At 46.5% G+C, this 13,213-nt stretch overlaps 1 protein-coding gene across 5 annotated transcripts in view; it reads left to right on the top strand.

The window, feature by feature from the left end:
• The window catches only part of PALM2AKAP2 (PALM2 and AKAP2 fusion), a 515,750-nt gene that overhangs the window by 277,209 nt on the left and 225,328 nt on the right, over positions 1-13,213 (top strand). For 3 of the 5 annotated variants that reach the window (XM_027964122.2, XM_027964121.2, XM_027964119.2), the window contains exons 5-7: positions 4,330-4,444; positions 5,514-5,535; positions 11,666-11,767. In XM_027964122.2, the coding sequence (XP_027819923.1) occupies positions 4,330-4,444; positions 5,514-5,535; positions 11,666-11,767 (239 nt within the window). The remainder of the gene's footprint in view (positions 1-4,329; positions 4,445-5,513; positions 5,536-11,665; positions 11,768-13,213) is intronic. The other 2 variants (XM_027964123.2, XM_027964120.2) reach the window with 1 other exon arrangement.

Below are 13,213 nucleotides of genomic sequence, written 5' to 3'. Positions count from 1 at the left end.
TATGGGGTCGCACAGAGTTGGACACGACTGAAGCGACTTAGCAGCAGTAGCAGTGCATGCTATGTCACTTCAGTTGTGTCTGACTCTTTGTGACACTGTGGACTGTAGCCCACCAGGCTCCTCTGTCATTGGGATGCTTCAGGCAAAAATACTGGCGTGAGCTTTCCATGCTCTCCTCTAGGGGATCTTCCCCATCCAAGGATTGATTCCTTGTCTCGTACATCTGCCTGCATTGGCAAGCAGGTTCTTTATCACTAGCACCACCTGGGAAGCCCACACATATTTATATAGATGGAATATATATTATTGGGATATATATCATTAGGAGGTATAATATATATAATACATATATAATATGTATATATAAAACATATACATATTTGAGCTGTGTCAGTACTCTTGCCTGGAAAATCCCATGGATGGAGGAGCCTGGAAGGCTGTAGTCCATGGGGTCACTGAGGGTCAGACACGACTGAGCGACTTCACTTTCACTTTTCACTCATGCATTGGAGAAGGAAATGGCAACCCACTCCAGTGTTCTTGCCTGGAGAATCCCAGGGACAGGGGAGCCTGGTGGGCTGCCATCTATGGGGTCGCACAGAGTCAGACATGACTGAAGCAACTTAGCAGCAGCAGCAGTTAGCTATTGGCCAAGATAGCGCTCTGTGACAAATGACTCTCAAACTCAGTGCCTCAAAATAAAAATCATATGTTCTTGCTCACTCTTCTGTGAGAAGACTGGGTGTTTGCTAATCTGGGCTGGGCTTAGCCGAGTGGCTCTAATGGAAGGTGCAGATATGACTGGCCATGGCCTCTGACTCTGGGTTGAGCTCCTGTCTACTCCCGACGTGTTCCTTCCAGGGCTCGGGCTAAAGGAACAGCAGCTCCCCAGAGAAGCTGTTCTTTTGGTGCTGGAAGAGGCTCAAGAGGATGAGCCGGATTGGCCAGATACACTCCAAGCCTCTGCTTGTGTCATGTCTGCTAACATCTCATTGGCCAATGCAGTCACATGGTTGCACCCAAAGTCAAGAGCAGAGAAGTATATCCCACCTCCCATGGGGACAAAGCAAATCATGTGGCCAAGACCAATATCAGTGGTTGGGGACATATATGTTTTTCCCATGAAGATGCAGGAGGAAGGGAGGGAATTTGAGAATAATAGAGTCAACCCACATTCTAGATATCTGCTGAGGTACTCGGTTTTTTTAAGATTCAAATGAAATCTGCTCAAAACTCTCCAGGAAACCTCTAGCCTAGAGCTCCCCTACCCATTGAATTGGTTCTGTTTTAGGTCACTTGAGTTGTCCCTATTCCATGCTCCTGTTCCTTTCCTTGATTCCTCCCAAAGTAATTGACACAGATGTATGTATCAATAAAAGACGTAATAAACATTCGGAAGAGCAAAGCTTTATGTCTCTGTTTATCTATCGATGCTGCTTGGCCCTCTTCTCTAGGTTGTGTGCCTCTCAGCCCACACACAGCCTCTCAAGTCAAAGCTTGCTGAAGAATTCACCTTGTCTCAGAAACCTGAAGATCTCCTCTTGGCTGAGCTATATGACTTTTTGCAACCTGATTCATCTTTTATCATTCATTCAACACACTTGTATTGACTGTGCCTTTCTCATGATGAATTTTTACTCTATTAATGGAAATTAATAATTTATGTATACTCTGATGCAGGGTTTAGAGTTACTAAACCTTGGCCCTATTGGTTTTAGGGAGGCAAATCATTCTTTATTGTGGGGGGTGTTCTGCACTTTGTAGTATGTTTATAAACTGCTACCCGCTAAATGTCAGTGGCACCAACTCCACTCTGCTTGAGTAATGGATAACCGTAATATCTCCAGACATCTCCAACTATGCCCTAAGGGACAAAAGCACCTTGGTTGAAAACCAATGCTCTAACATATAGTGGACTTGATAAGACCACTGATATTGTTATTTTCTGATGGTGAATCTATGAAAGCCTCATGAGGTAGGTGGTATCTGAGCTAAGGTTTCAGTAGTGGCTAGGGTTTGGAGATGGATTTTCTGGAGAAGGGCAAATCAGTGGTCGCAGATGGGCAAATAAGGAGTAGCTCTGTTTAACCAAAGCATAAAGTGAAATGGGCACATTGTTAAGAGTAGAGGCTCTTATAGGTACTAGGAGGCTAGATGCTGTAGGGCCGTCTGAGTCATGAAAAGAACTGCCACTTTTACTGTGAGGGAAGCAGTCAGTATGTCTGAAGCTGTGTTCATCTGGAGGGAGTATAGTTATAGCATTTGTCTTTGTGTTCAGTCACTAAGTCGTGTCTGACTCTTCTGCCACCCCATGGACTGTAGCCCACCAGGCTCCTCTGTCCATGGGATTTCCCAGCAAGAATAACGGAGTGGGTTGCCATTTCCTTCTCCAGGGGACCTTCCCAACCCAGAGATCGAACTGTCTCTCCTGCATTGCAGGCGGATTCTTTACCGCTGAGCCACCTGGGAAGCCCTGTTTGGGTTTCTTCATAACCCAAAGTAATTGCTATCATCCATCCAGAAGTTATTTTTCTAATGCCTAAGAAGGAAACAGAAAAGCCCTCTAAGAGGCACAGTGCATCCCAGAATAATTCCACGCCCGTATCTTGGTATTCTGTGTGTTAGTCACTCAGTCGTGTCCAACTCTTTGCGAACCCATGGACTGTAACCCACCAGGCTCCTCTGTCCATGGAATTCTCCAGGCAAGGATACTGGAGTGGGTTGCCATTCCCTTCCAGGGGATCTCCCTGACCCAGGGATTGAACCCGGGTCTCCTGCATTGCAGGCAGATTCTTTACCGTCTGAGCCTTACTCTTCAGATCTCACTCTGAACGCTTTCGGTTGGGTCTCAGTTGAACAGACCTGGTTAGCCAGTTCCCTGCAGCAGATTAGAATATAGACGAGGAGAGGGGGAGCTAAAGGACAAACATAGGCAGGCATGCTCTGCAGCAAAGCTTCCAACATGACAGAGGGGGAGGAGAGCAAAAGCAGAGGTGAATGAATGAATGAATGAATTCAGACCAAATGATTTGGAAGCGTCATAGTATGGGGTCCTGTAGGTAGGGGAACACCCTTCCCTTCATAACCCCAAAACATTGATACATTACAGTACCACCCTATTTAAGTCAACATACTCTATGTGTAAAAAGGCAGGGCATATGTGAAATACCGTAGTGAAGTACCATGTGACCAGAGTTTGGCACGATGATGAGGACCAGGGTCTAGAGTTATACTTTCAGGCTTAAACCCTAGCTTCAACGCTCTGTATCAGTAAACTAATTCCTTAGCCCTGCCTTGCCTTAATGAGTTTGTCTGTAAAATGGGAATTCCCTGCTTGTAGGGTCATAAGGAAGGTTAACAACAACAATCCATGTGAATTCTTAGCTTAGCTCTTGGCACAGATTTAGTGTTCGAGAAAAGTTAAGTGGTTATTACAATCATTTCATTGAAAGAATAGAGCTGGCAAGACCTCCCTCACAACTTCAGTGTAGCTGCTCTTCTGGAATATTCCCAGAGTCTCTGGCTGTGCTGAAGTTTCCTTTTCAGAAAATATATAGGTTTTGTAAAAGCTGAGCAAAGTTCCAGAAGAGTAGGGGCAGTTGTATCAGTCCCTTCCATCTCCTCTCTTCTTGGCAGAAGTCAGGCCACTGAGGAAGGTGACAGCAGGTTCACTAGCCACCAGCCATGTCGCGGCAACGTATTTCCTTTGAGCAAGACCGGCTCTTCACCCTTTGGCCTGCCTGACAGAAGAGCAGTTAGTACGAGATAGCAGAATATGAAGCTATTTTCCTTCAGATAGTATGTCTTAACCTATGAAAAATGATTGTTGTGGTTTAGTCACTGAGTCGTATCCAACTTTTTTGCAACCCCATGGACTGTAGCCCCCCAGGCTTCTCTGTCCATGGGATTTTCCAGTCACGAATACTGGAGTGGGTTGCCATTTCCTTCTGCAGGGGATCTTCCCCAACCAGGGAATGAATCCAAGTCTCCTGTATGGGCAGGCGGATTCTTTACAACTGAGCCACCTGGGAAGCCACACTGTGAAAAATATCTACCTCCAAATTAAGAATGCACAGGAGAGAAGAGTTGAAAGGAAGGCACCAAAGCATATTGGAAAGTGGTGGCAATGATTGGGTGGCAGCAACTCTGGGTTGTTTCCCTTTGACCGATGTCTGCTCAGTGGCAGAGGTGGCAACAGGCTGTAAGGTAAAGCCTGGGCAGGTACCACACGGTCATGTAAAACGGAGACCACCAGGGAATCACCCAATGGGAGGAAGGTGCTCTCTGGCCAGAAGATAAAGTAACCTGTCTTCTTTGTGTGTTTTCCAGGCTGGAGCAGGAAATACAAGCCCTGGAAAGTGAAGAGTCCCAAATATCTGCCAAAGAGCAAATCATCCTAGAGAAGCTAAAGGAAACAGAAAAATCCTTCAAGGACTTTCAGAAGGTGAAGAAAACTAACGTCATTTCTCTCACTTATACCCCTGGGCAAGCAGGCACACCACGACAGTGCCAGTTGGAGAAAAGGCCAGTTGGTATGGATAAGAAGCCTGGGCCACACACCCTGCAATGAGGAGTAGATGTGTGAGGACCAGAGCCGTCTCTGAAGCTGAGAGTGGCGAATTGGTCTAAAAACCAATTCTTATGAAGCCGGTTAAACAGACTCCCTGTGGCTTTAAGTCTTTCTTTTATAAAAAGGCCAGGGGCAAAACCGTATCAAATGGGCATGAATTCCAAAAAAGAAAGTGTCAGTGAAACATGAAATTTTTACCGCACAGGCATGCCTCAGAGATATGGTGGGTTTGGTTCCAAACCACTGAAATTAAGTGAATATTGTAATAGAGTGAGTCACATGGATTTTTTGGTTTCCCACTGCATATAAAAGTTGTGTTTACACTATATTGTTAGTCTGTGAAGTATGTAATAGCCTTATGTCTAAAAAACAATGTACATACCTTAATTAAAAATAGTACTATTGGAACAATGGTGCTGACAGATTGGCTTAACTGGGGGTTGTCAGGCACCTTCCATTTGTTAAAAAAAAAAAAAAAGTCAATATTGAGGCACAATAAAATGAGGTGTGCCTGTCTATGAAAACACACGGTGCTGTGTAGCAAAGAGAGAATCCATGATGCCAGCAGGTTCTGAATAACTCAGGATCCCCCTCCCCTCTAGTTTATAACTCCTGTTTCCTCAGGTACCCAGAGGTGATAAGAAAGCAGTCTAAACGCATTCATTACAGGGTGGGATTTTCTGTTATCACTTCTCCAGCACAACCAAGGGTATTTGCTGGATAATTGACATAAATGTCTACTGGGAGAAATTTGGGGTAAATAAGGTGCAAAGGGTAAACCTTTTCCTTAAATTTCGGAATCCCAAACAAATTTCCCGGAAGGAAAGAGAGCATGGGGTTTGCCCACCACGGTCAAATTCTGGGGGAGAAAGACGGGCTGAATGAGTGAAGGGTCATCTCCCCACGTCTATAGTGACTCCCTGCCCTGCTTTTGTCTCCACAGAGCTTCTCCAGTGCAGATGGAGGTAAGTGTAAGCGCTCTCTCCCTATCTGTACCTGAGTGTTCTCATCTGTCAGCTTAGTGGGTCTCATTAACACAGGCTCCCTGGGAGATATGCTGCGTTGGTTTGGAAGGGCATCAGAAAGAAGGGGAGCAGTTTGTGAATGCCTGGGAGGGCCATGCCCCCATCTCCTCTGCCTCTCCTCTTCAAGGACTACTTCTCAACCAGCTCTTCCTATTCTTACACAGCTGGCCCAGCTCGTCTTCTTCCCATTTGGTCTCCAAGGTTCACTGCTTGGATCACTCTTGAAATACACTTAGCCCAGAGCACCACCCTCAGGACCAGTTCCCTGGCAGGGTTGAGCCCACTGGAACTGGTGGTTAGGTCTCAGAAGCCCATCAGCTGATGTTTAGGAAACCTTCCTAAGGCCTCTGGTTTTACTTTGAATCAGAAAACCGCGGTTTCTCCAGCCTCCCTGGGAACCAGGGCTTCACAGAACTTCCCTCCCTGTGGGGCCTGGTTGGCTGGGGGCACATGAGGGTTAGGAACAGGGCCCTGGCTACCTGACCCCATCCTGGCAAGAGTGGGCCTTCCCCTGCTCTCTCTCCCCTTCTTTGCCCCCTGCTTCCCTGCTCTCCTTCACTGCAGCCATGGGATGAATTTGAGGTTTTGTGCCTCTCAGCTTTCACCTTGCTCCTCTAACTTTAGCTACAAACTCTGAAAACCACTTGATTTCCTCTTTTCACTCTGACCCTTAACTCAACCTGTCCAAAAATGCCAGATCTTGTCAGAAGGAACAGACATTGTCTTCTCTCTTTCAGCCTCTAAACCAGGAAGATGATGCAGGAAGTAGAATAAGCATTGGCATCAGTATTTTCCCAATGTCTTTTGGAAATGTATGGCTAAAGATTTTAAAGTGCAGAGATGGATAGGCATTTTTCTCATAATGTCTAGCAAAGATCCTTGCAATAAGGATAATTCTAACTTCAGAAAACAAACAAGAAAAAATGGTGGTTTCTTTGGGTTCCCCCTTCCCACCAAATGAAAGGCAGGGGATCTGAATTTTGGCTCCCTGGGTGATCTTTGGGAAGGTATTAAATTCATGATCCCAGGGCATATGTTCAGAGACAGGTCCAGGTTGAGCCTGCAGCAACTCCAGGAAGAGGACCTATGATAGTTCTACAACCTTCTCTAGGGTATGGCCAAGTCAGGACACTTGTTCTGTGCTTTGGGGTTGGCGTATAGACTGAGGAGGTGGCCTTGCCTGTTTTGGGGAGTTGGGGGTGGCAGCATGGGCAAAATAGTGGAATTCCCTCATGCTAGGGCTACCCTGCGGAGAAGGCAATGGCACCCTACTCCAGTATTCTTGCCTGGAAAATCCCATGGATGGAGGAGCCTGGAAGGCTGCAGTCCATGGGGTCGCTGAGGGTCGGACATGACTGAGCGACTTCACTTTCACTTTTCACTTTGATGTATTAGAGAAGGAAATGGCAACCTACTCCAGTGTTCTTGCCTGGAGAATCCCAGGGACGGGGTAGCCTGGTGGGCTGCCGTCTATGGGGTCGCACAGAGTCAGACACGACTCAAGTGACTTAGCAGCAGGGCTACCCTGAGGTCATGTATGTGATTAGCAGTTACACATTAAGTATCGGACATGGACCCACAGACACCCACATACCGGAGGCGTGCACATCAACCTCTTCTGCTTTCACTTCATTTTTTTCTCTTCCCTTCTCAAACCAGGACCTTTCCTAGGCTTCTCTCTCTGATTAAGGAAGGGATGGAACCTGCATATTATGTCCCGAGGAAGGCTGTGTGGGCCTTGGAGACCCATGTAGCATGTGACTTGTTAAAAGCATCCATGAAGCCATGTCATAAACTCTCAGCACTCTCTCTCTTTTGTTTTCCTCCTGCTCCATGTACTTCCCACTATTTTCATCTGTTTACCTAAGTAGTTCATAGAGGTGGTAAGAAATCCAATCATGACTTAGAAAGGAGTCTGCAGAGAAAAATACTCCTCGTGATTTTATCCTCCATTGCTTTTTACAGGATGAGTGAACTCAGGCTTAGGAGGATGCAAAAGTCTCAGGGGTCTCAAGAAATGGCCCGGGAAAAGTTTCCATGATCTTCCTTATTGTCCTGGATGGTGATACTTCCATGTCTGATTATAACTAAGCCTAGGGAGACCTTTCCATTACACCACATCTGTTAGCAAAGAAAGCAGTTTGAAGGAGGGAATACATCCTTCCAAGAACATGGTCAGTGTTTATAGGGCACTCTGTGAAGTACATCCAGTTTGGGACCTTTGGGCTGTCTGATTATTTCCTCTTCCTTTGATTTCAAAGTTACCAAGACCCTCTTAGAATCAACCAGTTGGTACTAAGACCTAACAAAAGGATTGTAGAATAATAATGCCTCAGGACAAATACCCAACTTCTGAAACAATGATTACAGAATCCAGGTCCAGTTGAAGTTATATAACTAACTGTACAAGACACAGCAGAGGTCAGCAAAAGCATGGCCAGTGTGATGAGTTGCCAAGGAGTTGGCTGCTAGTGTGTGTTTGTGTAATGACCCCTCTTCAGGTACCCTGTGCATATCCCCCTGTGCTTTTCAGAGGAAATAAAGATATTAGACTGCTGGATCACCAATGTTTTTTGATTACACGATAGCCTTGGCAATCAAGAGCAATGTATTTTAATTGTGAGTAGAATTTCTTGGCCACATACTTCATGATCCCCCCTCACTTCCTCCCTACCCCACATACATCCTTGTTATATGGTGTAGTCAAAATTGATTGGGTGGGTTGTTTTTACTGCCCTAAATAGGCACAGTGTCTTGTGTAAGTACAAATTTCATATAGTATGTACCTAGAACTACCTCTGTTCTCTACCCACTGGGGAGCTAGTATGAAACCCTTGGCCAGAACTGGCGAAAGAAAACCTCTGTCCTGGGCCTGTCTTGTCCTTGCTGTTTGAGACTTTGTAGATTTCCATCCCATCCCAGTCTGGGGCAGCCTGGAACCTTTCCTGTATCAAAATCTTCATACCAATTGTTGGGACCTAGTGTGTCTTCACTTGCCCAGAAGTCATGATTTTAGGAGAGTTTTCATCAGTTTTGTTTCTCTCTAACATTGGCTATTTATGTTCTTCATACAGTGATGATTTTAGCAGTGCTGGGTAATGGGAAGGACTCACCTTTCCTCTTTATTCTGTAACTGACTGTTACCTCCTCGGACAGAGGGAGGAAGAAGCATGATAGATCACCCAGACTTTGTCAGGAAGAGGGCAGTTTACTGACTGAGGCCACGTGAAGGAATTCTCCCCGAGGAAGCTTTGGGGGCCCTGTTTTTTATTCCTGGTGTTGGTCTATCAGACCCCTTGGGGCTGCAGAACCTCAGGAATTACTACTTAATGATATATTGAGGAGCTGCCCTAGCCTCTTCCTTGAGCCCCAAGCCCTGCCACCTCTTATCAGGAGCAGAAACCATGGAGCCCCAGCCCCAGAAGAGCTGTAGTCCGTGAGCCTGTAGCCAGTGACCACTGGGCAACGGTAGCTCCATCACCTGCTCCCTTCTGTTGGAGAGCTGCCTCCTGGGGGTGGCTGAAATGTAAGCAAAAGGAGTCATGAGCAGTATCCCCTGCCTGAGGGTGGCTTTTACTTCTAGCTGCTAAATCTTTCAGTATGCAGAAATGTCCTGGAAATTCTATGCATAGCATAGAAGGCACCAGACACGTGTTGACCAGTCTGCAAAGTCTTACCTGGTCTTAATGGCTTGAGAGGTTCAAATGCATCTTGTTTGAAAGCAGGCAGTCGGACTTACCGAGGTTGCCCTTCCACAAACTTCTGGAAATCCTCAGGGAAACTCAGAAGTTGCGCACATCTGCTCTGGTCTTCTCCTAAACTGTGCTGCTCTTCCTTCCCCTGGACCACTGTCTCCCCTTCCTGCCCAGGCCCCGCCTTACCCCAACTGTGGCTCTCTTTGGTCCTGCCTTGTGTGGCTTAGGGACCTGACCCTTCCCACAGCTCTCCAGAGTGAGAGCAGAGTCTGCCAGCTAACTTAAGGAACACTGGCAGAGCAGTTCAACATGGAGAATAAAGGGCGACTTCAGACATGTGACCATACTCGGAGGCCCTGGCTCAAATTCAGGCCATTTCAGAGGGGCTCTATAGGCTGCTTCCTGGCTATCTTCCAGCCCAGCATCATCCCAAAGGCCCACCTTCCTCCCCTGCAATGAAGAGCCTTCAGCTAGGTCTGTCTGACCCAGTGCCCAACTCCAGCACACATGAGGCCCCAGGGAGAAACAGTAACCTGAGCCTCGCTCCAACCCAGGGCCTGCCTGCCAACTCCTGACTTCCGGTTCCGTCTCCCAAAGGGTTGATACAGACAAACCCATTCTCTTAGAGAAGCTCCACCCCATCCATTCCCTTTGCCCTAAGTACATGGTGGTCCAGTGTCAATACACTGGTTGTTCGGCTGCGTGAGAGTCGGCAGTGGCCTCGTCGGTACAGAACTCAACCAGTCCTGATTTGGTGTCTGTTCACAGCCCTCTCCTACATGAAATTTAAAAAGGGAAACAGAAACCTGCTGGAATGAAGTCAGCATCAGTGGGGATACAGAGGACGGGATGGATGTGGGAAGGCTGGGGGACTGACTGGATACCAGGAGAGGAGGTAGGGGCACCGCCAGGATCCTGGGTGAATTGTGGTGCCAGTGAGCCGAGACACGCTGTACGGGAGAAGCAGCAGATGAGTGGAGATGAGAGTTCTGTTTTGGACACGTTGAGCTTGAGATGATTTGTGGGCTATTGACTGAAATATGCGATAAGCAGTTAGACGTGATCATTGACCAGTGATCGACATTCCAGGATAATGGGGTGTGCCTGTGGCACATGGAAGGAATCACATCACCTAGAGTCCAGCTTTCTAGAATGTTCCTTCACTTTTCCCCTGCTCTCTGGAGCATGCACAGATTCTCCCCCTGTTTCACCCCAGTGGTTTCCCCCTCTCCTCTAATACTTCGACACACCTATTGACTTCCACGGCCTCCATCTCCCTAAATGAACTTTCAAGATATTTCCCCAAGCAGAGCCGGTCTCTCTATTCTGCATTCTCTATTCCACATTTCTTGCAGCTGAGCTCATGGTGTTTCACTGGTGCTGTTCTTTGGAATCTTAGGATTTTCTAGCTGAAACACCAGACAGAAGGACTGAAATTGTGGGATAAATTCTGAAAAAAAGTTTTTTATACCTATTAGTCTTTGGAATGAATCAGGCACATAAAGTGATATTTCCAGTTTAAGGAAAGACTCCCAAATCTGTTTTCCAATTCTGTTTAAGACATGTCCTCCCTGTTTCTACTGCTTTCCTGGTGGCTCAGAGGTTAAAGAGTCTGCCTGCAATGTGGGAGACCTGGGTTCAGTCCCTGGGTCAGGAAGATCCCCTGCAGAAGGAAATGGTAACCCACTCCAGTATTGTTGCCTGGAGAATCCCATGGACAGAGGAGCCTGCTTGGTGGGCTACAGTCCACGGGATCGCAGAGTCAGACATGACTGAGCGACTTCCCTTTCACTTTCCATGTTTCTAGTTTGAAGTCCCATACTTGGCCCAGTCCCATTCTTTGGTGGCTAAGACCAGTGTGAGAGTCCTGGCTTTGATCCCTGGGTTGGGTAGATCCTGTGGGGAGGGAAATGGCAACCCACTCCAGTATTCTTCCCTGGGAGATCCCATGGACAGAGGAGCCTGGCAGGCTGCAGTCCATGAGGTTGCAAAGAGTTGTACACGACAGAGGGACTGAGGACGCACCCGCATCAAATTGCTAATGGCTCTCACTAGTTCATCTCTCTCCCTCTATTTTTTTTTTTTTTTGTCCTCTGAACACATTGTACTCTTAGAATCTAGAGCTTTCTGTTGAATCTTTTAATACATAGAGCTGTTCTAGGGCTTGAGCTTTCTGGCCGGGATCTCTCCTACCTCAGCTACTCTACTGAATACCACTCACTGGGCAAATGCTGGTCTTTGTTTACCCTGATCCTCTCTTGCAGTGGCCGCCTCTGTGGTCCATTATGTAGGGTAGACAAGCTGCTGTCTCGGCAGTGAACCCATCGGGCCTCTCAACACTGTGCCTAATTGTATTCCCTGTTCTCTGCTACCAGATGCAGTAAATCACATTTCCTCCCAGCTCCCTGACCTGCCAATCCTCTGTTCACGAACAGCAGAACCATCACCTGAGCAGGACAGAACCAGCAGACCGGCTGGTAAGTCCTGGGGAACTGTTTGCTTTTGATGCCAAGACTGACCGTGAGGCTTGCATTCCTCTGAGCTTTATTAATGAGGGATGCCCAGATATTCTTACATGGTAGGGGGACTCCCTCCTCATCACAGCTTCACATGTAGAATTTACAGTGGCCGCACAGGGCAGGCACTGGTCCCTGAGGGGTTTCTGAGGGCCAAGGGGAGGGAGTATTGAGAAAATCATAGAGCTCTTTTCCTCCTACTTCAGAGGAATCTGTGTTTGTGGTCTTTATGTCAGTCCCCATTCTACAAGATCAAATTGAGCTATGCCGGGAAGCTGGGGGGAAACTATTTTCAAAGTGTGTGAGAATGTTGCTGTAATCCTTGGGGAACTGAGCTGTTTGTACACTGTGAACATATAGATTCTCAAGTCTCCTCATTGCTGGAGTTATTTCTTACCTACTGTGGTATATTTGGAAAATAAAAGGAGCAATTTAATGAGTGTATGCTTCTTGCTAATATTCTTCACACTTGTGGACTGTAGCGAGTAATACATTTGTGAGTGTGAAACATATCGAGAGCTCTGCTTTGCTCTCTGTTCAGTGTGAATGTGCCCCAGAAATCAGAACTGGATGCCGTGCTTAATAAATCACTATACCAATCCTTTTTGCTCTGTGCACAGAGGCACTGAGGGCAGGGGTTGGATGGAAAAATGAGCCACCAGTGCTGTAGAGTTTGTGATAATGTAGGTGAACTGGAATTTGAGCATCAGATTTATGCTTTATGTAATCCAGGTAAATTTATGTTTAAAAGAAGTCATGGAAGGATACCTTTATAAGACAATCATGGACTAATAAGTCAGAGGAAATTATTTATACAGTATTTTATGAAGCAAATAAGCCTTTCTTTTAACATAAAAGTAAAATAATTCTGCAGGTATTGACATAATTGTCATGCACATTGGCAAAATATAAGTATCTCCTGGGGACTCTATAAATATCTTAGCATATTATTTTACAAACAGATTCACAGGGTTCTAGAGTTGGGGGGGTACTGTAAATGGTATCTGGTCAAACTCAAGCTAGGATCTCAGGATAGTTAAAAAAACTTGTACCTACAGTCGTCCTACGAAGGGACCATTGGCAGTGACTTAAGCTGCAGATTCTTTTAAATGCTCCCAGATGCACTTCTGAGATCAACTCGGGATAACAACTCTTCAAAAGGCACATACCTCCCTGCTTGTTATTAGAGTGTTGGTAGTTCCCAGTAGTTGTGGGTAAACAGCTCTCTAGCTCCTCTTCACATTTCTGCGACTCACAGGACATGCAATATGACCTAACTAATGGATCAGTTCATGAAGGCGGTAGGGCCAGTGTGTGGGGACCGAGAGATATGAAAAGGATTTGAGCAGCATTGGCAGTCAAGGAATGCGAGCTTCAAGAATGATGTGTTACTGGGATGGCAGTTCT

The sequence above is a fragment of the Ovis aries genome, chromosome 2 (genome assembly GCF_016772045.2).
Source record: "Ovis aries strain OAR_USU_Benz2616 breed Rambouillet chromosome 2, ARS-UI_Ramb_v3.0, whole genome shotgun sequence".
NCBI lineage: Eukaryota > Metazoa > Chordata > Mammalia > Artiodactyla > Bovidae > Ovis > Ovis aries.
Note: the sequence above shows the minus strand (reverse complement) of the source record. Positions and strands in the feature narration are given on the sequence as shown.